Source organism: Protomyctophum parallelum, assembly GCF_964188405.1.
Source record: "Protomyctophum parallelum genome assembly, chromosome: 20".
Lineage (NCBI taxonomy): Eukaryota > Metazoa > Chordata > Actinopteri > Myctophiformes > Myctophidae > Protomyctophum > Protomyctophum parallelum.
In genome coordinates this window covers 27,556,515-27,581,905 of record NC_139718.1, presented here as the reverse complement: position 1 = coordinate 27,581,905, position 25,391 = coordinate 27,556,515, and the positions used below count along the sequence as shown (strand labels likewise).

The following is a 25,391-nucleotide window of genomic DNA, read 5'->3' as shown; positions in this document are numbered from 1 at the left end:
ATAGATCAACTATTAAAGCACTTGACTTGGAAGTTGGTTGAGATACGTTCTCTCATGTTAATTATTTGAACACTGAGTACTAACGGGGTCGATTTGTCTTTGTGCAAACTTGCGTATTTTGCGATACATTTGTAATTTTAAGAACTTTTTCTCTGGTATAATTTATCGACGTAGGGGACGGCGCTATGCGGTGACGGTCCAGATCGTCCAGGCCAGCTGTCAGTGAGAGAATTCCTGGGGATTGTTGACAGGTGCGTGCAATGCAAGAGAAATATAAAAGCAGGTCTTAACAAGCACAGGAAAGTACCGTTCAATACAAGGTTTGCTATAGGATTTAAAACCCAAGAAAGCCTATGAGTTTCCTTTATAACACTTTTTAGGTAGGATACGTTATTACGTAGAAAATGAGCACAATCACAACTGATGATTACGCAACTAAATTGCTAATTTGCTATTGCGGGAGCAGGTGTACTTTTAACATTTGAGTGTGATGACCATGTCATAAACCACTGTATAGGCCTGTATTTTCCCTAAACAATTTGAGCATGAGCATTGAGCAAACTATTAAGATTGTATTATAAGAGGATAGGATGATTATATTATAGGGTACTGTATACATTCAATTATACAATGAGTTACTGTAAATTGTTACAAATAAAATTAACATTAACTAAAGGCAAATGTTTCTTAGATGAAATGCCATAGCTACCGGTAGTTAAGGTGTAAAGTCCTAAATGTGCAGGCAGCTATCCAATAATTTTACAAAACACATCACAGAATGACAATAAAATAAAAATAAAACACTGTAGTGTGTGTGTGTGTGTGTGTGTGTGTGTGTGTGTGTGTGTGTGTGTGTGTGTGTGTGTGTTAGGCTGCACAACAGTGACACTTGGTGGTGAAACACACATATCTGGGCATTGGAGTGCTGCAGTGCACCCTATGGTTTCACCACTCAACAAGCTTGATCTAAATATGCTATGCATAACTTTATCAGCATTAGTTATGGATTAACTTGCATTGAGTAACTAATTTACTCTTACTCGCGCACTGTATTCAAGCAATCAAGCAGCATTTAACACAGTACTCTGTATTTCAGAAGCAGTCTGCTCCAAAATGAAAAGTGTGAAGGTTGTTGTGGTGGGAGCAGGTGTGGTGGGGCTTTCTACTGCCGTCTGTATTTCTGAAGCTCTGCCTTTCTGCTCTGTCACTCTTCTGGCCGACAAGTTCTCTCCCAACACCACCAGCGATGTTGCTGCAGGGATTATGTTTGCTGCAGAATTTCCAGGTATGGTATGGAGGGAGTAAATTCCTGTCACAAAATAAATCGATTGCCTTTTCTTTCCACAATCAAGTTGTGAAAATAATTTGCAATGGATTCATAAATTTTGTACACCTGATAATGTGACCGTCAGGTCAAGTTAATTCATAAACGTGATTTTATCAAACAGTCAAATCGAGTTCTTTATTTATTATTTTAATATATATTTTTGGGGCTTTTTCTGCCTTTATTGATAGGTTGAAAGTAGATTGACAGGAAATGGGGAGAGAGATGGGGGGGAAGACACGCGGTGTCAGGATCGGGAGTCGAACCCGCGGCACGCCGCCGGGCTGGCTCAGCAGCCTATAGTGCCCAGACGGTTGAACTAACCGTCCGGGTCAGTCAACTCGAACTAATCAGAGATTAGAAAGTATTGTTTGGTATTCATCTAATTTCGTCTAATTTCCTTCAACTCTAGATGTTCCTCAGGAACAACAGAAACGTTGGTTCAAAGACACCTTTGATCACCTGTTGAGAATAGCAGAATCCCAACAGTCACCAGAAGCTGGTGTAATGCTGAGCTCTGGGTAAGCACTAAGCAGTGATATATACTGTATCTCTTGAGTGAGACTGATGTGAAGAGTTTAATTCCAAAACCAATTAAAAAACAAAACATTAGTGATCCACAGTCAGTGCATTAAAAGTAAATATACTATTAATTTAAATCATTTAGAGTACTTTGCTGAACAAATAGTGTTTAATTTAACCATATTTCATAACAGATTATTCTAATCTCAAGGAAGGGTTCGGTACACTGTCTCAGCCAGAGACTCTGTAGCACAGCTAGCACCAGCATTTCAAAGCACAGTAGTAGCAGTTTACAGTTTCAATAGAAAACAATCAGACCCGTCTGAACTGAGTGGTACTGTACTGTACTGTACTGTACTGTACTGTACTGTACTCTACTGTACTGTACTGTACTGTACTGTACTGTACTGTACTGTACTGTACTGTACAAGCCCTCCTCCCTGGCCTGTGTGTGTGTGTGTGTGTGTGTGTGTGTGTGTGTGTGTGTGTGTGTGTGTGTGTGTGTGTGTGTGTGTGTGTGTGTGTGTGTGTGTGTGTGTGTGTGTGTGTGTGTGTGTGTTAACAGACACACATTGCTGTGCATTGGAGTGGCTGCACCACTCAACATACTATACAGTTGGAGGTAACAAATGGAGACCAAATCAAATGTTCACTCGAACAAATGAAATGGCAAGCAAAGTAATGCTTTATTAGGGGTTAAGTATCTTATCTCTCCCAAATTGAAAAAGATACAGAAACATAGTTTACAAAGTAAATTTAGAAAAATAACTGCAACTTTCTGGTGGTAAATCGGAAAATAAACAAATTAGCTTTATACTACTGGTTGAGTCTGCTGATACTATGAACCTTGGCTGGCAAGATTGAGATTGAGTAATGGTGTCGTAAATGACAGTACCAATAACAGCAAACGCGCGGAATAGATTTACTTAGTATTTAGTACAGTTTCATTTACTTTAATAATAGATTTTTTTTAAATGAACAGAAGTGTATTGATACCTTAACAATATGTCTTACAATAATACTTGATGACATCATGTGTTTTTGTTTCTAGGTGTCAAATTTTCAAGGAGGTTCCTGTTCAGAAGAAGCCCTTCTTTGCAGAGTTTGTGTTTGGATTCAGGCTCATGTCTGACCGTGAACTGGAACGGTTTCCAGATCACAAGTTTGGCCAGGCTTTCACCACCATAAAATGTGAATGTACTTCCTACTTACCCTGGCTAGAGAAAAGGTAAGCTACATTAGATAATACATATTCAAATAATTAGCTGAGTGCCAAACTGCTGAAATCTGAAAGTAAACAGTGAATGATGTAAACATTGAAATGTACAATGCATTTCATTTTATAAATGTAGCACGAGATAAGACATCCTTTCAACATATTGACTGGGTTACAACATTAACAAATGCACTTGTTTTTATTTGAACTATGTCCATTGTTCATCTTTAAAATAATATTTTAAAGAGATATTATGTATCACTCCCTCTGCTCTTGTCCAAAAACGAGTCAGTTGTTCTGCATACTGGTGGATTTATTCTGAAGCACAAAAACCAACGTCGAACTGGTAAACAACATAAAAATACACAGATGCTTAGAATAACATTGCATAAACATAATACAGCACATAATCATGAATTAAATAAAGAAAATACAGTCCAAAATAACATGCAAACAGTATTCAACATACCTTACTGGCTGCTCTACAAGCATAAGGGAATGAGAAGCTAGTGCCCATGCCATGGCCATGAACACAGCGACACATAAACTTGAACTTCTGCATCACACTGTCAAATGACAGGTGTGCAACCATGTCTCCCGTCTACCTGACACCAGACGGCCATATAAAGGGTTCCGCATTAGCCAAACAATGGCACTTCCGGTCTGACTTAGACATGCAATGAATAAGACATTATGCGAGCAATAATTAACTTAAATACAAATAAATTGGAATAAGTGCAGCAGTTATATTATGTTTCTATCATTTGGAGTTTGCTTTTATCAAGGTTAGTTTATTTCAGGCCAACCCTATAAACTTGTGATAACACAATACTCTTAGGACTATGTCATTAATTTGAAAATAATTAAACCGTCTGCATTGAATTAGCATTAATATGAATTATTCACTATGCAAATGGTCTTAAAGCAGCATCTCGAATAGAAAATATGAATATAATTGCGAACGCAGTGAGCCACTTACTATGACAGCAAGGGCTGAATGTCTGTGTGTGTGTGTGTGTGTCTGTGTGTCTGTGTGTCTGTCCCGCTGTTACACCACCCGCCCGCCACCAGAGGGCGCAGCTGTAGCACACACACACACACACACACACACACAGGGCGCAGCTGTAGCACACACACACACACACACACACAGGGCGCAGCTGTAGCACACACACACACACACACACACACACACACACACACACACACACAACCACACACACACGAGCTGCGTTCGCTTCCCGCGTTTGCGCGTCTTACTTGTTATGTAAAAAAGTGTGTTGCATCTGTACGAATTATATAGGTATTTACATACAAAACTCCTTTCATGTCTTTTCTTTAGGTTCAGAAAAGCTGGTGGCAAGGTTGAACAGAGGAAAGTTAACAGTCTTGAGGAATTAAGCAGAAGCTATGACATCATTGTAAACTGCTCTGGTCTGGGCTCCAAGACTTTGGTTGATGATGCCCAGGTGTACTCAGTCAGGGGCCAGGTCCTCAGTGTCCAGGCCCCCTGGCTGAAGAACTTCATCAGAGATGGTGACGGAAAGACCTACATCTACCCTGGGATCCACAGCGTCACCATTGGCGGCACAAGACAGGATGATGATTGGAGGATGGAAGTGGCCAAAGAAGACACCGAGAGCATCCTGCAGCGCTGCTGCAGACTGGAGCCATCCCTCAGCAAGGCCAAGATTCTCCATGAGTGGGTCGGTCTAAGGCCAAGCAGGAAGAACCCAAGGGTGGAGAGAGAGGAGGTGCCAATGCATGGGCACAAGGTGCCGGTGGTCCACAACTATGGTCATGGGGGCTGGGGAGTCACCCTGGCCTGGGGCACTGCCTTGGATGCACTGGGGCTGGTCAGGCAGTGTCTTCATGAAATGCTGCCACAGGCAAGACTTTGAGCAAAATCAGCAAATGGTACTGGTAATGGCAAATTACTGCTGAAATCTTAAAGATGGAGTGCTTTTCATAGCCTTTGTCACCAAGCTGGAGTACATGATCATCAGGTACTATGATTATATACTAGGAGAAAGATTTGTTTTCAAAAAAAGTGTACAGAAAGTGTCCAGACCAGAGGTTGGCTGCTGCTGCTGAAAAGTCCATCACTGGATGTACAGTACATCTTGTACCACCCACCACCAAGCTTCCATCCATACTCCAACAAAGGCTATGAGCCTGTACCGTCAACAGACCCCATCACACCAGACTATCTTCTGAAGTTAGTCAGTTGTTATGTGAGGGGGACTGTACACAAGTGCTGCTGTACAAAGCAAGGAGTGAAGTGCATTTCTGCCATGGCAAATTTTGCTACTGTAGAACAAGCCAGATAACAAGAGCAGTGAGGGAGATGCCAGGGAGTTGTCCAAGTTGTGTTTATTCATATTTTTATTTATTGTTTATTGTGTTGATAATTTTGTATATAGTGATATCAATAAACTGAAAGTCTGATGAGCCCTGGCATATTACTTTCACCCCTCTTTTACTGTTAATTATTTTTTAAGGTGTGACAATAAAGTCTTTCTGATTCTGATCAGTTAAATCCGTTAAAATTGTTCTTGTGTTTCTACTTCTGTTTCAACAGTTTCAATTAGAAAGATATATGCAAAATGGCGTATTAGTAATTACACATGTCTGGGACATACAAAAGCAGGCATGGCCGATTTTATGGCCAGGGAGTAATTTTTACTGAAAACGAATGGTTGGAACGGATTCAGAACCCCAAAATGATTTGCCACAACTCTAACTTTGTCCAGGTAGTCTGTAAAGCACTCGCCTCTCGACCACAAGGTCATGGGTTCGATCCTGGGCACCGCCAACTCAGCGTATGAGTACGTAGTAGCATGGCTTGGAGTTGTGGGGTAAGTACTGGGAGCTGATGGTATGTGTTGCACTCCACCTCAGCAATCCATCTCCCAGGGGTCTAAACTTAATGTGCAGGCAGCTATCCAATCATTTTACAATACACAATACACATAGTTCACAACATAGACAATTCAAAGTAAAAACAATTTATCTAAAAATATGCTATGCATAACCTAACTATCAGGAGGATGCAGGTGGATTGGGGGCCAGTTTCTCCATCAGTTTCCATTTTGTGATGTGTTCAATGGCCAGTCCATGAACAGCACTGTGTTCCTATGTTCCAGGTGTGGTGTGGAGGGCAGCAGTTATGTCATCATCAGTGGAGCTGTTTGAGTAGTATGCAAACTGGTTGGTCCATTGTGCTTGGATTTCATTCTAATAACATTCTGTAACAGAATCTGTTCTAAGTAGGCTAGGCTATTGGATGGGCTATACTGACAAGTGTCTTGTCTTTTAACCCTTGTACTGTCTTTTAGTTGTGGATTAACTTGCACTGAGTAACTCATTTACTCTTACTCTCATTGTATGCAAGCAGCAATCAAGCAGCATTTAACACTGTACTCTGTATTTCAGAAGCAGTCTGGTCCTAAATGAAAAGTGCGAAGGTTGTTGTGGTGGGAGCAGGTGTGGTGGGGCTTTCTACTGCTGTCTGTATTGCTGAAGCTCTGCCTTTCTGCTCCGTCACTCTTCTGGCCGACAAGTTCTCTCCGAATACCACCAGCGATGTTGCTGCAGGGATTATGTTTGCTGCACAATTTCCAGGTACAATATCGAGGGAGTAAATTCTTGTCACAAAAAATGTTTACCTTTCCTTTCCACATCTCATTCAATCAAGTTATGTGAAAATAATTTGCAATGGATTCATACATTTTGTTCAATTCATAAACGTGATTTTATCAAACGGTCAAATTTCTAATCAGAGGTAGCTAGAAAGTATTGTTTGGTATTCATCTAATTTGTATTTATTTTCTTCAACTCTAGATGTTCCCCAGGAACAACAGAATAACTGGTACAAAGACACTTTTGATCACCTGTTGAAAATAGCAGAATCCAAACAGTCACCAGAAGCTGGTGTAATGCTGTTCTCTGGGTAAGGATTGATATACATCCAACTGTTGAGTGAGACTGATGTGAAGAATTTAATTCCAAAACCAAATCAAATATTTGAAAGAAAAAACTGAACCATACTCGTTCAGAGTTAGTGCATGATACGTAAGGATACTATTAATTTAAATAATTTAGAGTGCTTTTCTGAGCAAATAGTGTTTAATTTAATTTGATCATTATTTCATACCATATTATTCTAATCCCAAAGAAGGGTTCGGTACTATGTCTCAGCCAGAGGCTCAATAGGAGGTACTGTAGCACTACACCAGCATTTCAGTAGATACGCACAGTAATAGCATTTTTCTGACAAAGTGCACTTAATAGGCCTAATTTACACTGGCAGACAAATCTAGCTTGAATCAGATCTGTGCCACATCCGATTGGTTTAAATGGTCACATGACTCATTTAAACAAATCAGATGTGGCACAGACTGGATTTGGCTGCCAGTGTAAATGGGGCCTAAGTGCACTTGAGGTGAGGTGACTTTTACAGTTTACAGTTTCAATAGAAAACAAACTACAGTATGTAATAAATGGAAATGGAGACCAAATCAAACGTTCTCCGACAAGCACAAAAGCAAAGTAATGCTGTATTACGGGTTACGCATCTCTCCCAAATGGAAAAAGGTAGATATTAATACTGTGAAACATACAAACCCCAATTCCAATGAAGTAAAATAAAAACAGATCTTATATATTCTATTGAATTACAGTACAAAGACAAGATATTTAATGTTCAAACTGAAAAACCTTTTGGCAAATATTCATTTTGAATTTGATGCCTGCAACACTTAGGCTACATCACCTTTCCTTTTAACAACAGTCAATAAGCGTTTGGGAACTGAGGACACTAATGAAGCTTTGAAGGTGGAATTCTTTCTCATTCTTGCTTGATGTACAACTTCAGTTTCTCAACAGTCCATGGTCTCCGTTGTCGTATTTTGCGCTTCATAATGCGCAACACGCCAACACATTTTCAATGGGAGACAGGTCTGGACTGCAGGCAGGCCAGTCTAGTACCCATACTCTTTTACTACGAAACCATGCTCTTGTAACACGTGCAGAATGTGGCTTGGCATTGTCTTGCTGAAATAAGCAGGGATGTCCCTGAAAAAGACATCGCTTGGATGGCAGCATTATGTTGCTCCAAAACCTGTCTGTACCTTTCAGCATTAATGGTGCCTTCACAGATGTGCAAGTTACCCATGTGTAGCGGGGATTAAACCCGGGGCTCCTACTCACCAGACCAACGTGCAACCTACTGTGCCAATAGGGCTGAGCCCGATTGGCAGGGCTGTTGCGGGCTGGGTCTTGGCTGGGGGCTACACATTAGATTAGATTTTTTTAGATTCAATTTATTGTCACTGCACATAGTATACAAATACTTTGACAATGAAATGAAGAGTGGCGTCTAGCCAGAAGTGCAATACAGTAATGCAGTAAATGAAGGAATAAATACAGAAAGAATGTACAGTATGTACAGTAATGTATACAGAGTAATAAATAGGATAAATAGTAATGAGTAGATGGTAGAACCAGCTAGAGTTCAGCAGGGAGACAGCAACAGGAAATAAGCTGTTCCTGAGCCTACTGGTATGGGAGCCAATAGTTCTGTAGCGCCTCCCACATGCCATGGGTACTAACACACCGCCATACAATCACAGATGCTGGCTTTTGAACTTTGCGCTGATAACAATCTGGATGGTCCTTTTCCTTTTTACCCAGGAAGACACGACGTCCATGATTTCCAAAAACAATTTGAAATGTCATGTGGACTCGTCAGACCACAGGCCACAGCACACTTTTCCACTTTGCATCAGTCCATCTCAGATGAGCTCGGGCCCAGAGAAGCCGGCGGCGTTTCTGGGTGTTAATGTTGTTGATATATGGCTTTCGTTTAGCTTGTAGAGTTTTACTTGCACTTGTGGCAAAGAAATGTGTTGGTTTTCCAAAGTTCCACAGTTGTTCAAAGTGGTGAACCGTGGCCCGTCCTTGCTTGTGAATGACTGAGCCTTTCTGGGATGCTCCTTTTATACCCAATCTTGACACCCACCTGTTTCCAATTAACCCGTCTACCTGTGGATTGTTCCCTTTTGTTGCCCCTGGGGGTCTGGATATTCCGGGGACCCCCACACGGTAACTCTGTCATTTATAGACCGTTTCGGATGTGGGGCGGCTTGCCGGAACCGGGCCGGCACCCTGGGCGCGTTCCTGTAGGTCTGGCAGTTTCGGGGACGCCCACACGGAGTTGCACCACTTATTTCACACGGGTGTGATTTTATTTACGCAACGTCCCAACTTCATTGGAATTGGGGTTTGTAGTTACAAACAGAAGTTACAGAACCAAACATGTGCAAATGACAAGCACAAAAGCAAGGTGCCTGCAGAAAAGAGTGATGCTGCCTTTAGCCAGTTCTTACTCGTAAAGTAAGAAAAATAACTTGAGTGCAACTTTCTGGTGGTAGATCGTAAAATGAACAAAATAGCTTTATACTACTGGTTGAGTCTGCTGATACTAGCAACCTCGGCTGGCGAGACTGAGATAAGTAATGGAATGGTAAATGACAGGACCAATCACAGCAGAAGTGTGGAATAGATTTAGTTATAGTCTAGTTGCTAGCCCATAGAGCCCCATTGTGAACCCGGACATGTAGAGTAGAGTACACCAAACTTTTATGTTAGAAATGTTGAGTATGGGTCCCCAGCATGTAGAAACTGCTGGATGCTAACATGCATATGTTGAGCAATTTTCATAATTGGCATAATATGTGACCATACCATTAACAACCTAGAAGGCAAAATAATCCAATTTTCATCATGCTTTATGTAGCATGTGACATGTCAAACTGGGGGTTTTCATGATGCTGAATCCATTCCATTAGCAAAAAAAACACTCCTCGGGCTATAAACGGCCATAGCTACCCAAATGTGCTGACATCACCACATTTGTGATTACGGCTATGGCCATTTTAGCCTAAGGAGTGTATTGTATTGTAGTGTATATATATATGAACAGAAGTGTATTGATACCTTAACGTTATCTCTTACAATAATTCTTGATGACATCATGTGTTTTCGTTTCTAGGTATCAAATTTTCAAGGAGGTTCCTGTTCAGAAGAAGCCCAACTGGGCAGAGTTTGTGTTTGGATTCAGGCTCATGTCTGACCGTGAACTGGAACGGTTTCCAGATCACAAGTTTGGCCAGGCTTTCACCACCATAAAATGTGAATGTACTTCTTACTTACCCTGGCTAGAGAAAAGGTAAGCTACATTAGATTAGTTTATCATGTTTCCTAGCACCTGAAACCTAGCTATCAATTAAACAAGGGGTAGGGAAGCACTGAGTGCAAAACTGCTGAACTAAAGTTTGAAAGTAAACAGTGAATGATACATTTGTTTGGTGAACATTTTACAAATTTAGCACGAGATCAGAAATCCTTTCAGCATACTGACTGGGTTACAACTTTATTCTGGGCATAAAGGACATTTTAATTTTAATGTAAACTAAAATGCATGGACTAGTGAATATAATTATGTAAAACAGGGGTTGTATCTGTACCAATTATACAGGTATTTACATACAAAACTATTTTCATGTCTTTTCTTTAGGTTCAGAAAAGCTGGTGGCAAGGTTGAACAGAGGAAAATTAACAGTCTTGAGGAATTAAGCAGAAGCTATGACATCATTGTAAACTGCTCTGGTCTGGGCTCCAAGACTTTGGTTGATGATTCCCAGGTGTACTCAGTCAGGGGCCAGGTCCTCAGTGTCCAGGCCCCCTGGCTGAAGAACTTCATCAGAGATGGTGACGGAAAGACCTACATCTTCCCTGGGATCCACAGCGTCACCATTGGCGGCACAAGACAGGATGATGATTGGAGGATGGAAGTGGCCAAAGAAGACACCGAGAGCATCCTGCAGCGCTGCTGCAGACTGGAGCCATCCCTCAGCAAGGCCAAGATTCTCCATGAGTGGGTCGGTCTAAGGCCAAGCAGGAAGAACCCAAGGGTGGAGAGAGAGGAGGTGCCAATGCATGGGCACAAGGTGCCGGTGGTCCACAACTATGGTCATGGGGGCTATGGAGTCACCCTGGCCTGGGGCACTGCCTTGGATGCACTGGGGCTGGTCAGGCAGTGTCTTCATGAAATGCTCCCACAGGCAAGACTTTGAGAAAAAGCACTTTGAAAAAAAACCAAATCAACTTTCACTACACTGAATGTGCGCACACGCACACGCACATGCACACGCACACACGCACACACACACACACACACACACCTTTGAGGTTTAGGACTTCTTTTAATGTACTTTACATCAGTGGTTCCCAAAGTGGGTCCCGGGGACCCCCAGGGGTCCTTGAGGGAGTTCCAGGGGGTCCTCAGCTAAATAATGGTTTGGAACCAAATGGACAGTTTACCAGTTACAGTTGGTAAAGGGGCGAGTCGTCTGGTATTCGGGTCTGTAACTCAGAGTGTAAAAATGGGACCAAACGGACCCTAACGGGTCAATTTGGTTCCATTTGTACACTTTCAGAGTTAAATTAACATTGATTTTACAATATAAATTGGGGGTCCCAGAGCTAGAATAAATAAATGGGGGTCTGTAGACTAATGGATGTCAAACTGCGGGGTGTTAGAAATTAAACAGGTTGAAAATCACTGCTATAGCCATACAAATCTTCTCTTATGGGAGTCCCTGGCATATCTTTTCTAATGGGGGTCCGCGGGCTAATGAGTGTCATCTTGATATGAAAAGGTTTGGGAACCACTGCTTTACATGATACTGACTTCACTACACTGTATTAAATAGCTGCTATTTTCAGACTTGTTATGCTCTTTTACTTCCTGATTCTTTATTTAATCTTTTAAACTGCATAAAGAGTTTCACCTAACTTGTACCAGTAATTGTGTTAACTTGACAATAAAGTTTGATTGATGCGTCTATTCTTTTTTATTTGAATAAGAAATTAAAAAACACCTCAATAAACTATTTTCAGAAAGGTTGTATTTACTACTGAGAATGATTTACAGCAAGTGTGATTATTTCTTTTACGTAAACCAACATGATTTGACTTGTTGCTACAATGAGGATTCAAACGAGGATCCAGAACCCAAGAATCTGACTCTGAGTCTTGTATATTATCTATATATGGGATGTAACAATCTTGAAATATCTTTCAAATGATTGTCTGTTGATATGATTGACATTCCCCAGAGTTTACTTTGACATTATGTCCAGTAGTAGACCATAATATAAGGCAATGTCTCACCCTAACATTTGAATTAGCTGTTGCAATGCAAGGTACTGTAAAACTGTAACAAGGAATTTCAGAAATCATTATCAGCAACTTGGAATTCACTTTTAGTCCATTTACAGTATTTTACACTTGCAAGCTTCCATCTTCTGGTTTCTACAAACCGGTATATACAGTCCATCCATGCTCATATTCCACTCAGATGAGCATTTGACTCCGACATGTGACACACCTTGGTCAAACCTTTTATTGGGACCTGTAGAAGGGGTGATAGAAAGACGAAGGAATCAAGATCAACCATGCAACATAATAATATATTAGTTACTGTACCAGTGTAGTGAAACCCTTATCTAGTTGGTTTCTTTATCTCCCACCAACCGTAACCTCATTCAATTTTATTTAAGGGTCACTCACTGCCAGGCGCTGTTGCTTGTGTAGATGCTGAACTCTGAGCTGGTCCATGGCACAGACAGTTTCTTCTATAGGCTGCTCCAGCTCACTGGAAAATATCTCAATCAGGGACTGGGGGATCCCATATCTGCCATACTGTCAACAGGATACAGCTGTGTGAATTACTACTGTAGTTGGATTGATGTAGTATCATAAAACACTGTCTACAGTGGTTCCACTTTTAATGATGTCCATTAAAATAATGTCTAGGAATATGTGTAATTACAGTAAGAAATATTCTCTCTATAACACAATGATATGTGCGCAAAGATTAGATTACTGTATATATCACTAATAGTGATATGGAATATGGAATTAAAGTAAGAAATATTCCCTCTATAAAGATATGTGTTCAAAGATTGGATTACACTAATAGTGATATGTACAGATGACTCCAAACTTGGTTTTAACTTCCACTTAACTTTAAGCAAATGATCTTTTAAAGGCACACCGGTTCGAAATACAAAATAGCTTTTGACCACAGTAAGTGTTCATACAAAAACAATAATGTATTAACTTAATGCCTATTTCATCTTTGCAAAACAGTACCTTGTCAGAGAAGGGTTCCATGGTCAGATCAACACCCTGCAGTTGAAGTCTTTCCTCCAGACGACATTCCAGGTTCACAGACTTGACAGACATTTTCTTTTGTCCTTTCAGCCTGTGGGCTTCACATTGTGCTGAGATTGAAACATTTCTATTGCCCTCCAAACAGATGGTGTCAGAGGTATTTGTGCACAGAATGTCATGGGCAAGGCTCATGTGGACTGGTAATGGTTCTCTGCATGGATTTGATAATGGAAGCATAGCTAGAGGATGACTGGACTGTCCTCGCTGCACTGCGGGAGGTAATTTTAGGTGTGTGCATGGGGATTTCTCTTCCTGCCCGGGCGTGAGAACAGGTGACGTTGGTAAATCCACTTCCAAACTTCCAGGAACACCACCACATAAAGCAGTTGATGTTTGCAATATTTGAATCCTGCCCTCTGAATGTCTCTGAGGATTTAACATGCGCTGCGTGGACATGCACTGCGTGGACTGCGTGGATATCAGCATATAAATGCTGATATGTGTAACCTTCTGATCCTTTGGGATAATAAGTAGTTGTCCTCTGTTCTGGACATCTTTTTTTGTGTGGAGGCTTCCCAGGGAGTGGCAAAGCCTTAACTGCCTAGTCTCCACTGCACTAACACCTCCCAGTGCTTCCCAGCTATGACTCCTGGTTGGGGTTCCATATGGAGGTTGAGTCCTACCCTGGCATAGCAAACTTAAGTTGCTCTTAGGGGGTCTTAAGAAGGGTATGGTACAGGGCAGGTGGCCCGGTAAGCTCTGGAGGAAGGTCTTAGTCGGCTGGGTAGAGGTCGAGGTCAGGGTTGAGGTCAAGGGAATGGAAGGTTGTTCTGGGGATGGAAGATGGCTTGATTCAAAACCAGACGAGGACCTGCTCATGGAGGAAGATGTCTTTTTGTCCCTCCCTGAAATAAAGAAGTGCAACGTGTGCATATCATGCATATTTCAATTTATTGTAAATGTACCTGATGGAAGAATATAGAGCTATAGTGCAGTACTTGGTGTTGGAAAGAAAATACATCATTAACTGATGTGAAAGGAAATGGGGGGGAAATGTGAGAAGAAAATGACTAAAGAATGAATGAAAAATTAAAAAAAATTAAAAGAAAAAACAAGACAGGAAACAGGCGAGTAGTCCAGTCTGGTTAAGCATTGAGCAATTTATTCCTCACGCTCAACTATGACAGTAGCACACTTCAGGACTGTTTTGTGACCAAAGAATCTACACCTCAATCAGAAGTGCTAGTGTTATTTGAACCTTTATCTTATAACTGTTTTATTAATTATATCAGAGCAGACTGTATTGTCAAGGTTGTCCTCACTATGCGTTTCAATGCATTTTACAATGATACAAAAAGCCACCTTTCAACAAGTATAGTTATACCATTTAGTAAAGTTTTTTTTATTGGTCTGCTTAATGCAGTTTTCAGGCACATGATAAAATATTGCTCAACATTATATAGTACTGAACTAGAAAAATATACACACAAAACAGCAGAATTTTGAAAGATCTATACAAGAGGGGAAACATAAGCAACTCTGACATCATGCTATTCCCCACATGCCCTTTTAACATTCACAAGAGCCTTCGATTATACAGTAAGCATAACCTTAAACTTATTTTTTCTCTTCCCAAGACGTAAACCAATGCAAACAACCACAAAAAAGAATGATTAAGCAAGCTTTCACAGTAAATAAGTACTGCAATTACTGTTAAATGTTCGGTTTCTCTCTTTCTTTTTCTTTTTTTAAACTAGTACTTTCATCACGCCTTGGTTCAACAGTCACTTTCAGCAAACGTGAAAAACCACCACGCGATTCACAACAGCAGATGTATTTGTGTAAGCAGACCTACAGGCAGCTCTACACAGAAACTGTACAGGTATTCTGAGATGTGGGTAATCTAGAAAAGCGCGCACCACCATCCCTTGCGAATCACAAACGAGAAGGTAATTTTTGGAACGAAAGGCCTTAGTATCTCAAATGAATTGCAGATGGGAGGGCACGGATAATAGGACACTGCCTTTTCCATCCAATGCTGAGGAAACAGAACAAATAATGACTGACAGAAAAAAAAGAAAGTATGCAAGGAGGTGGGAAAAATGAAAGTTGCATATGCATGAGCGGCAGGGAAAGAGGCTTTCCGAAAAAGAGCATGAAAAACTGAAGTTTGGTTTGGAATGCTCAAGCATGAAGACCATGGTGTCCTTAGTGACGAAGGAGGGCAGAAGCGGAGGACAGTGATCTGGTCACAGGCGACTCAGGCTGTCATTACCGTTCTCCAAATTCTCGCTGCTCTCGTAGCAGCCAGAGTCCCTCGGTGAGTCGCCCAAAAGGCCACGTCTGTCTAGGAGCAGCTTCTCTTGCGAGCCTCCAGACTGGCCGCTTCGCTCCGGGTCACTGCTACCTGCAAGGCACAACAGAAGCACCTCCAAGGTCAACAACACATGTTCATCCTTGTACTGTTGTCTTTTATATCGGGTTGTATTTATGCAGTTCTGAATTGTGCCGTGCAGTGCCATTTAAAAAATTCTCCAGAGGTGACAACCACGTGCCTCCTCCAAAACAGATGGAATCACCTGCACGCTTTATTAATTAGTTTCACCAGGGAATCAAATTAAATCAAATGTATTTATATAGCACATTTAAAAAACAACTCTCCAAAGACTCCAACAACTCAACCAAAGTGCTTCACAGGTCAGAAAAAGCAATACAATACAAATACAATACAGTAAAATACAATACAGCAATATAAGACAGTCAATGATAAAACAACACAAACTTCTGGTACTCAAGTAATATAAGAACATTAAGGGCAGTTAAGAGCAGCAATGCAAACACTTTCTATCAACATAAAAGGTGCAGGATAAGAGGGATTCAAAGGCTTGTAAATATAAAAAGGTTATAACTCTGGAAGATCTCAATGGAGGGAGCATGTATGCAGATGTTTACACAATCTTCCCCAGTTTCCCTCATTGAGTAGATACCCTCACCAACCTGTAGGACACAATACCGATGCTGGATTCTCACCCGCTGGCAGTAGTGGAAAAGGTACTCACATGTTTTACTTAAGTAAAAGTATCAATACTGCAATATAGAAGTACTCCGTTACAAGTAAAAGCCTGGAATTAAAAATGTACTTAAGTAAAAGTACTGTTTTACAAACAGGATATGATGTTATTATCCCAAGTGCCTTGGACTCTGCATGGCAGGGGCGTCCTGCTCCCTGAGCCAAGCTTGCGCCTAACCGCATACCTTGGCATCAAAATGTACTTAAAGTACCAAAAGTAAAAGTAGGCCTACTCATTATACAGAATGTCCCATTCCAATTTCTCAATTGTATGAAAATCTTTTGAAAATAGCCGATCTACAAGCTCAAAATGCGTCGCATCGCGACGACCACTGGAGTACTTGCTTTAAAGAAATACTTAAATATTCAAAAGTCCAGATTACAAATGACATTTTCCTTTTATGGTGAGTGCATTGTTGTATTAAAATGCAGACATTTTCCAGCTGATACGGAAATAATAATAAAAAAAGAAGGAATTGAAAACTCAACCATGTCTACCATACCCGACTTGTACTGTAGCTACCACCAAAAACGGGATAAATGAGTTATGAAACTAAATGTGTATGTTGTTGTCGTCTCAGACCCACCATCATACTCCTGCAGCAGCTCCACAGCCGTGAGCAGCACAGCTCTATGCTGAGGGTCTCTGATGTTCAGCTCATCCAGGTCCTCTTCCTCCAGAAGCTTGAAGGTGTCCAGGTCCTCGTAGCCATTGAATAGGAATGTGGGAAGGTGCTCCTGGGGAGGAAAGAGATTTAAAGATTTAAAAAATAAAGAACGTTCAATAATGTTCTAAATGTACTACTACAAATGAATCCGCAACAATTCATACATTTCCAAATATTCAAAAACAGCTAAAATAGAAGATCTACAAACGTGTCTATTTCATGTACATGGCTTAATAAGTAAGTGGTTAATTCTTATTTCTTTATGTGCCATAATAATTTCCTTCCAGGAAAATAAAATCCATTATGTCTCCATATCTCTCTCTGTTGGCTTCATGAATTACTTTGAGGTTGATGCGATCAAGGAGCTCCTCCACAGAGGTGGGTTTGGGTTGCCGGGCCTTCCTCCTCCTGCGGGTCTTTTTGGGCTTTGCCACCTCTTCATGCAGGACATCCACATAGATGAATTTGAAGGTGCCCACTTTCCCGTTTAGCAGGCCCATCCATGTACCCATTGGCGGCTTGCTGATGATATCAATGACATCTCCAATCTGCAAAACCAGAGGAACTGATTATACTGACCGTTCACAAAGATTAATGCTAGAGTAGTGGAATGGGTATGTCATGAAGGTGATGTGTATGTGGGTGGCATTGTGTTTTAGCCTACTAATCAGGGCAGTACGATAGTACTAGATAAGTTATAGTGCATAGTGTGCACCTTTTTCCAAAATAAAATAAGGTATTCACAGGCAAATCTCTCACAATAACTACATCACATACATGCAGATCTAAAACATTAGAAGACAGATATAATACAGAGACAGAGAGAGAAAAAAAGGACAATATAACAAGAAAAAGGCAGAACATATCACAATAGACAGAAGTCAACAAACAGTAAAATACGAGGTTAATTATTCCCATTACCGTATGGGAAGACAATTGTCATAGATGTAAAGGTAGAGTTCCATATTTTAGACCCTCTGAAGCCTATATTAAACTGAGATTGAGACGTACGGGCCTTTGGAGGTCTAAGGTGATTTGAGTGTTGGATAATTATGAACCAGAGAATGATACCCAAATAGATTATGGAAAAAAGTGGGAAGGGTTTTTCCCAGTGAGCCATGAACAAATAGACCAATTTGAAGATGGCTCGCTTGGTACACTTAGGACACCTAATCGACTAAATAAAGCTTGAGAAGAAAGTCTTGGATGTACACAATTTATTGTTCTTACAGCTCGTTTCTGAAGACAGTATAATGGCTCAAGTTTGGTCTGATGAGTACTAGCCCAGACTATATTACAATAATGAATATACGGATAAATCATAGAATAATATAACATAGTGGCTACCTCAGAGCTGATCAAATGACGGGTTTTACGTAAAATACCAATACTCTTAGCAATTTTTGTAGATGTAGACATAATATGTCCAGGATAATGATTCATCAAGCATAATGCCAAGGAATCGTGTGGAGCACACATTACTTACTATATTATCAATATATATATTTTAGATGATTTATTCAAACTATGTGGTTTAAGACCAAAACATATGAAGTTCTTTTTAATGTTAAGTGATATTTATTGGACCGAAACCAAATGGACAGCTTACCAAGTTCTTCTTTCAAGACCTTTATAATGGGTGACACGTATCTGAATACCATTATAGTCACACAAGTGTCTGCTGGTGTCTGCCCCTGACACGAAGTGCTTTGGAATTTTATTTTGATTTGTGTATATATTCCTAGTAGCCGGGGAGCCAGCCATCAGAAATTTGAGAGGACGTCATGACATACTTTTAAATTTGTATTTTTTCGATTAATTTGGTCATTAAGGTCCACAATGAGAGGTCTGCTCTGCCAGAAATATTGCGAAAAAAGGTTATGGCCATTTTTGTATACCACACCATAGACAATCCTTAAGGCCTGTGGCTCCCCGGCTATAGAGAAGTCAGCAGCAAACACAAGCTATGAACCCGTCGAACCTATGCTGTAATGACCACATAACTAAACACACACAAAAAGTGTGTGTTACACAGTTACACAGTTACACAGTATAAGTTTCACAGGGATGTGTCCCCAAATTGAACCAATGTAAAAAGACTTGTATAATATTTCTTATTGGAACTTCTGAACTGCCTTACCTTGAGTTTAAGTGAGTCTGTGTCATATGGGCTTGGAGTGAAGTCAGTGTGGACCAGAGCCCGTCCACAGAAAGGTCCTCTGTAAGGCAGTTCATCTTCCTCCCCATCCTCGGACTTGACGCTCTCCCTGTTGCTGTTGGAGGAGTCAGTGGTACCAACCGTTTGACCACCTGCAGACAGCACCAACCACATTGCGTTCTGAATAGTGTCATTGGATGTGTTGCACACACAGTCACAGAGCATGCATGCATACAGTACCAATTTGTAGGTCAATGTTAGCTTTTATTGTACCGGAATTGCAGGGAGTCACAGGAGTCATCAATGTATGACACACACACACTTACTCATAGAACTCTGTCCACTGAGTGAGCTCCTAAGACTCTCCACAGACCCTCCTGGCTTCAGTTTGGATTTTCCCAGAGATTCTCTCTCAGTGTGGGGTGACTGGGGGCAGCTGGATATGTGGTCAGGGCTCGACTACAGGACAGAGAAAGAATGCTTAGTTCTACCACAGCGCCACAACAGTTCTGCATACTGGTTACTGTTTTCCAGCATGTCACATTTTTTTCTTTCCTACATAAAGTAAAATAAAACAGTGTAGGCAGTTTCAGTTTGTGTGTGTAGCAAAATTACACATGATCTACCTGTTCAGAGAGAGAGCAGTGGTATCTCTTGGATATGCGTTTCCTCATGGTCTCTCTCACAGACTTGACCTTCTTGCCCAAAGAAATGCGGGACATTGGTGGAGACTTAACGCAGGCTCTTGGGATGCCTACAATGTTTTTGTTCTGATTGGAATGAGAAACAAGAACAAATTACAAAATGAGGTACAAGCATAATACAGACAGAGATTAAAAAAATAGCCTAAATGCTCTGCTTAGCTAACAGATAAATATTGTCGAGAGCTATCAGCATTTAATACCGTTAGAACTCAGGTGGTCTGTAGTGCAGCAACTTAAATGTATATCTAGGTAAGGTATGCCAGCCTCCCTGGTATCTTTGCTCCTTTTAGTAAACAATTAAATGGTAAACATACAGTACACAGAACCGACTGTACTAGAATGCTGATGTTATGCCCGTTTTGCCAACCAAAATGCAAGGTTGGCCTCAACCGTGGTATAAATGAGAATGACTACTTACAGAGCTATCACAGTCACAGTTGACTGTGTGCAGTGACCGGCTAGTCAGATCAAAACCTCCAAAACTGCAGGTTCTCTGTGAAACAGAGGATATTCTGGTTGTAAGCAATGAATACACTGGGATGATGACGTGACTTACTTATTTGACATTACTCTTGATATCTATGGTTCAATCAAACAGGTTCTTGTTAAGTCAAACATCCATATATTTGTTTTTTATTTTATTCTTGATTCTGATAGCATTGATGTGTGTCTGTTATTTCCAGATGGCACTCCAATGTTATGAAAACTAGACCAGTGTTTTGCCTCCATTTGCGTTGCTCTGGAAGTATCGGTCTTGCATCACCCCATCATAGTTTATTCTCCAGTGACCACCTTACCAACTACACATTATTATCCTCAATCTTCTCCTAGCTCCTCTCATTCTACAGTACTTACCCCATGCTGGCTGAGAGGACTCAGTGCCCTCCGGCGGAGCTCTCCCTCAGTGACAGAGCGGGCCAGTTTGGGCTCCTCCTCCACGCCTTCCCCAGTGCACCCTATCCCTGTCTCAGAGAGAGAAGAACCGCTGCACCCTAACCCCAGCTCCCTGGTCCGCTCTCCAAGGCCTTTCTCCTGGTGGCTGGGGGAGCTGCTGCTGCCGGTAGACTTCCCGAAGGCTCTGAAGAGCTTGTGGCTGCTGCAGGTGTCCAGGCTGCTGGAGGAAGGGGAGGTGGCGCCGGTCAGGCTGTCCGAGTCACGGTCGGAGGTCAACTGATCACGCAGGGCCGCGGCCAGGGAGTCCACCTGGCAGCACGTCACATGTTTCTTCTTCTGCACCCCGGAGTAGAAGGAAGCAGCAGCATCCACCTCAACACTAAAAGACTCTGTTAGGGACAGAGGACAGGATAGATTACATGTAATGATACTCTGTTAGAGGACAGGATAGATTACATGTAATGATACTATAGAGGACAGGATAGATTACATGTAATGATACTCTGTTAGAGGACAGGATAGATTACATGTAACGATACTATAGAGGACAGGATAGATTACATGTAACGATACTATAGAGGACAGGATAGATTACATGTAACGATACTATAGAGGACAGGATAGATTACATGTAATGATACTATAGAGGACAGGATAGATTACATGTAATGATACTCTGTTAGAGGACAGGATAGATTACATGTAACGATACTCTGTTAGAGGACAGGATAGATTACATGTAACGATACTCTGTTAGAGGACAGGATAGATTACATGTAACGATACTCTGTTAGAGGACAGGATAGATTACATGTAACGATACTCTGTTAGAGGACAGGATAGATTACATGTAATGATACTATAGAGGACAGGATAGATTACATGTAATGATACTATAGAGGACAGGATAGATTACATGTAATGATACTCTGTTAGAGGACAGAGGACAGGATAGATTACATGTAATGATACTATAGAGGACAGGATAGATTACATGTAATGATACTCTGTTAGGGATAGAGGACAGGATAGATTACATGTAATGATACTATAGAGGACAGGATAGATTACATGTAATGATACTCTGTTAGGGATAAAGGACAGGATAGATTACATGTAATGATACTCTGTTAGGGATAGAGGACAGGATAGATTACATGTAATGATACTATGCTTCGGTCATCACCGAATATGATGTAAAGGCAAAATGGCCGCCATGTGATTACGGTCAATGCCATTAACCACTTTTCTTCTCCATCATGTGACCGATTGCCTATCCATGATAATTCCCGCAATATTACATGCAGTCAACAGTACAGTAAGTACCCTCTGATCCAGGCTTCTTAGACTCATCAATCCTGATGAGCTTCTTCTTGGCCTTGCGGGTGGAGTTGACTAGTTTGTGGAGTCTCCTAAATGTGACCGATTCCTCCTGCTCGTCGTCCGACAGGTCGCACGGCTATCATGAAGAACACACGGAAAAGGTTTTGTGAGAAAAATCTGAGAGCTGACGTTTGAGAGTTGTCATTATTAACAATAGCACAATACACAAGCTTACTGTAAATTCTCCATTTACATAATGGTGATAAATGAGAGAATATACACATTACTCATAATGAGGTTCATGAACATTGCCAACCAGCTATATTATACTCTAATGTGACATGGGTAAACAAATGGGTTGTGTGTCCAATCCTGAAACGTGAGACGCTTTAACTAGTGCACTTGTACAGTACAGAGTGGGTAGAGAGCCTGCCTGGGAATCTCCCAGTGTCTAATTGTCATTGAGCAAGACCCTCCTGGGTGCTGTATTAATAGCATCCACAGCTCCTAATAGTTAGGATGGGTAAATGTAGTGGACAAATTCCAGGTATGTTCAAATAAACTTCGAAAATCATCATCATCATTTTTCGACCACGGTCGAGATCATGGATTTCACAATGCCATGCCAGACTTTCCGGTCCTTCATTGCCATCCCCAGTTCCTGCTTACTGATGCATGTGCCCCTTGCGATGACATCAGGGAACGACAGTTTTCTACCTCTGGTCTGCTTTGAGGCAGGATTCCAGAGAAGAAGGGAAGATATAACCTCATTGTCAGCTCTGTAGCAGTTGCTGGCTTGATTAGTCGATGGGTGGCTCTTCAAAGACAGATTTTGCGCTCTCATTAGAAGGCCATCCAACCGTTTCTCTAATTTCTTTGAAAGTGTCCATGTCTCGGAGCCATAGAGTAGAATCGGCTCAACGGCCGTCCTAAATATTTTCTTACTAAGCTGGGATGACCAAATGTTATGCATGTCATTGCAGGCTGACCAGGCCATACCCTTCCTAGTTTGAAAGTCCTTTTGGGAAGAAGATATATATGAACCCAAATACTTGTAGTCATCAACCTGTGTGTTTTTATAATGTGGTTATTGTTAGATTTGCATATATTTACGTATTCAGTTTTCGTCTCGTTGAGATAAAGACCAACACAGTTGGAGGCCTGCTCAAGAGACTGAAGGAGAGCCTGGAAAAACCCTGACAACAAATAAAGGGGATTTATATATTACATGGCAATTGGGTGTGGTTTTCTAGGGCGGCGGGCCATACAACCAGTGTCATAATGTTTAAACTCCCATCCGTCTGGTAAACCACACAGGTTGAATAAAATGGTACAAATGCTTTGCAAATGAACAGCATGTACTGTACGGTAGGTTTGATTGAAGAGAGGGGAATGTGAATGTATCTCTCAGAAACTGTCAGTGGGAGTGACGCGTGCTTTTCACAGTATACCCAGGTCTCAGAAAAAGGCACATGCGTACAGGAAGGCAGCACGTTCATCTCCTGATTCAGACATATATGAGCTATTCATAGTGGAACGTACACACGAGAGAACAGAAATTCAAAGTGTGTCAACAGGTCAGGAATAGAGCGCTGTAATACAGTTACATGTAGAATTGTAGATGGTAAACAGAGACTTTCAGTAAAATGAAAGAATGTGTGTGGGAGGAGAGAGAAAAATGACATGAGAAAGAGTGAGACAAAGATGTGAGAGAAAAACAGTGAGCATAATCACATCTCTATTACACACAAATACGTAACAGAGAGAGAGTGGGCCGGAGAACACACAGCGAGAGGAGAAACACTGAGGCCATCCAGACAAATCTGAAAAATGTGCTCTGAACCTGAGCCCCTCTAATCACCCCACCTAAGCATAAAAGAGCTGTGGCGGGCATAACAGGGCTCTGTGCTGAATCCACCCGCTCACCGCAGCACAATAGGGGGTTAGCGCTTTGACAGCGATGAATAGGAGCCTGCCCCGTGCCCTGGAGTTGGGAGAAGGCCTGTGCAACATGGCTTTAAAGAGGCCCCGGTTCATAGCCAGGACAGAGCGAGCGAGAGCACGCACGAGAGAGAAGACAACAGCTACGCAGCAGCCTTGGCACTGGTAAAGCGCTGCCTCTTCACTCACTCATGTCCGAGGTAGTGATTCAGCATTTGGACTGCAACTAGGCATGGAACGATATGAAAATGCCATCACCCAACAAGTAATCACAATGAGTGAAATAAATCCAGTAATAAACAATAATCTAAAACCTGATATCCCAGCATGTACATATAGTTATGTGTTATAGAATAATGATTGTTTTTGTAGTTTCAAATTACACGGGGAAAGGACAGTTTCTATAAGAGCTCCCTGACTGCCATAAGGAATAAAATAAAAACAACAATAGCAACACTGTTACTACTGCTCTTTAAATAAAATAAGTCCATCTGGTATGGTGGCATAGAGTCACAAAGAACTACTTTGGACAATGGACAAAAACCCCAGTATTTCTTTGAACAGGCAGTATACTGTACTGTACATAAGAGACGGACATGAATGACTAGACAAGCCAGTTCAGGTGATCTGGTAACAATGTTTGGTGAATTCAATGTTATTTTGTATGTTGTATGTTAATACAATAGAGCTAGAAATGTGCCCTCTGCAGGAGTTGTAGCAAAAAGTGAGTTTTGGAAATAAATGCTAAATGTCTTGTGTGCAGCCTCTATGAGGGAGTGGGAGAGTTGCTTATCCAAGGAATCCAGTGACATTTTCACATTGATTGGTCCAGTGGTGCTGTAGATTAGCTGTTCACAGACGGACACACAGACATATGGACAGACAGGGATGAAAATATCATCTCTGGCCTTTGGCTGCCTGGAGGATAACTAACACAATTTGAGAATTGTAAATCCTGTGGTAGGGTATGACTACTTGAAAAGTTTAAACGTGGTAGGCCTACTGTCTACTGAGTAAGTAGGTGTGCTCTATTAAGGTAAACATTTTATCACTTGCGAAGGACATGATAGTTACAGATTGGATAGTAATCGCATAATAATCACAGTAACGATATTGAGAAAAGGTTTCTGAATAATGCAGCCCTGGATCATTTCAGTATAAAAGAAATCTAAAAGGCTCTTACTACGACATAAAAAAACAAACTTACATTGCAGTTAAAAGGCTCGTTTGTAGGACTGGAAGGATCAGTAGTCCATTCTGTTGGTTCGGGTCTGCAGGTCTGTCTGTTCTGAGATTCAAACTCCTTCAGCTGCAAACAGAATAGCAAGC

The 25,391-nt window shown here is 41.2% G+C and overlaps 3 protein-coding genes across 5 annotated transcripts in view; 2 read left to right on the top strand and 1 right to left on the bottom strand.

Moving 5' to 3' along the window:
- The first annotated feature begins 90 nt into the window (after positions 1–90).
- Positions 91–5,557, top strand: LOC310877325 (D-aspartate oxidase-like). Its single transcript, XM_083791146.1, has 5 exons — positions 91–255; positions 1,103–1,285; positions 1,737–1,845; positions 2,898–3,074; positions 4,405–5,557. Exons 2-5 carry the CDS (start codon positions 1,114–1,116, stop codon positions 4,961–4,963), a joined length of 1,017 nt encoding a protein of 338 aa, XP_083647272.1. The 5' UTR covers positions 91–255; positions 1,103–1,113; the 3' UTR covers positions 4,964–5,557.
- Positions 5,558–6,514: 957 nt separating this feature from the next.
- Positions 6,515–11,200, top strand: LOC310877503 (D-aspartate oxidase-like; the record flags this gene model as incomplete). Its single annotated transcript, XM_083791380.1, has 4 exons — positions 6,515–6,686; positions 6,906–7,014; positions 10,117–10,293; positions 10,642–11,200. The coding sequence occupies 4 exons, from the start codon at positions 6,515–6,517 to the stop codon at positions 11,198–11,200; spliced, it is 1,017 nt and encodes a 338-aa protein (XP_083647506.1).
- Positions 11,201–11,986: 786 nt separating this feature from the next.
- LOC310877602 (SAM and SH3 domain-containing protein 1-like) overlaps positions 11,987–25,391 on the bottom strand; it is a gene marked incomplete at its 5' end in the record, with an annotated part of 68,561 nt that continues 55,156 nt past the window's right edge. For all 3 annotated transcript variants that reach the window (XM_083791536.1, XM_083791537.1, XM_083791538.1), the window contains 13 exons: positions 11,987–12,540; positions 12,699–12,830; positions 13,284–14,209; positions 15,580–15,711; positions 16,962–17,112; positions 17,384–17,590; positions 19,183–19,352; positions 19,527–19,659; positions 19,827–19,970; positions 20,323–20,397; positions 20,760–21,187; positions 22,125–22,257; positions 25,270–25,371. In XM_083791536.1, coding sequence (XP_083647662.1) covers positions 12,472–12,540; positions 12,699–12,830; positions 13,284–14,209; positions 15,580–15,711; positions 16,962–17,112; positions 17,384–17,590; positions 19,183–19,352; positions 19,527–19,659; positions 19,827–19,970; positions 20,323–20,397; positions 20,760–21,187; positions 22,125–22,257; positions 25,270–25,371 — 2,802 coding nt within the window. In that variant the 3' untranslated portion in view covers positions 11,987–12,471. The remainder of the gene's footprint in view (positions 12,541–12,698; positions 12,831–13,283; positions 14,210–15,579; positions 15,712–16,961; positions 17,113–17,383; positions 17,591–19,182; positions 19,353–19,526; positions 19,660–19,826; positions 19,971–20,322; positions 20,398–20,759; positions 21,188–22,124; positions 22,258–25,269; positions 25,372–25,391) is intronic.

Excerpts from the sequence above, each read along its gene's own strand:
- LOC310877325 (XM_083791146.1), top strand. The coding sequence starts at position 1,114 with ATGAAAAGTGTGAAGGTTGTTGTGGTGGGAGCAGGTGTGGTGGGGCTT. Across the intron at positions 1,286-1,736 it reads GTTTGCTGCAGAATTTCCAG|ATGTTCCTCAGGAACAACAG; the intron begins GTATGGTATGGA and ends CTTCAACTCTAG. Across the intron at positions 3,075-4,404 it reads TTACCCTGGCTAGAGAAAAG|GTTCAGAAAAGCTGGTGGCA; the intron begins GTAAGCTACATT and ends TCTTTTCTTTAG.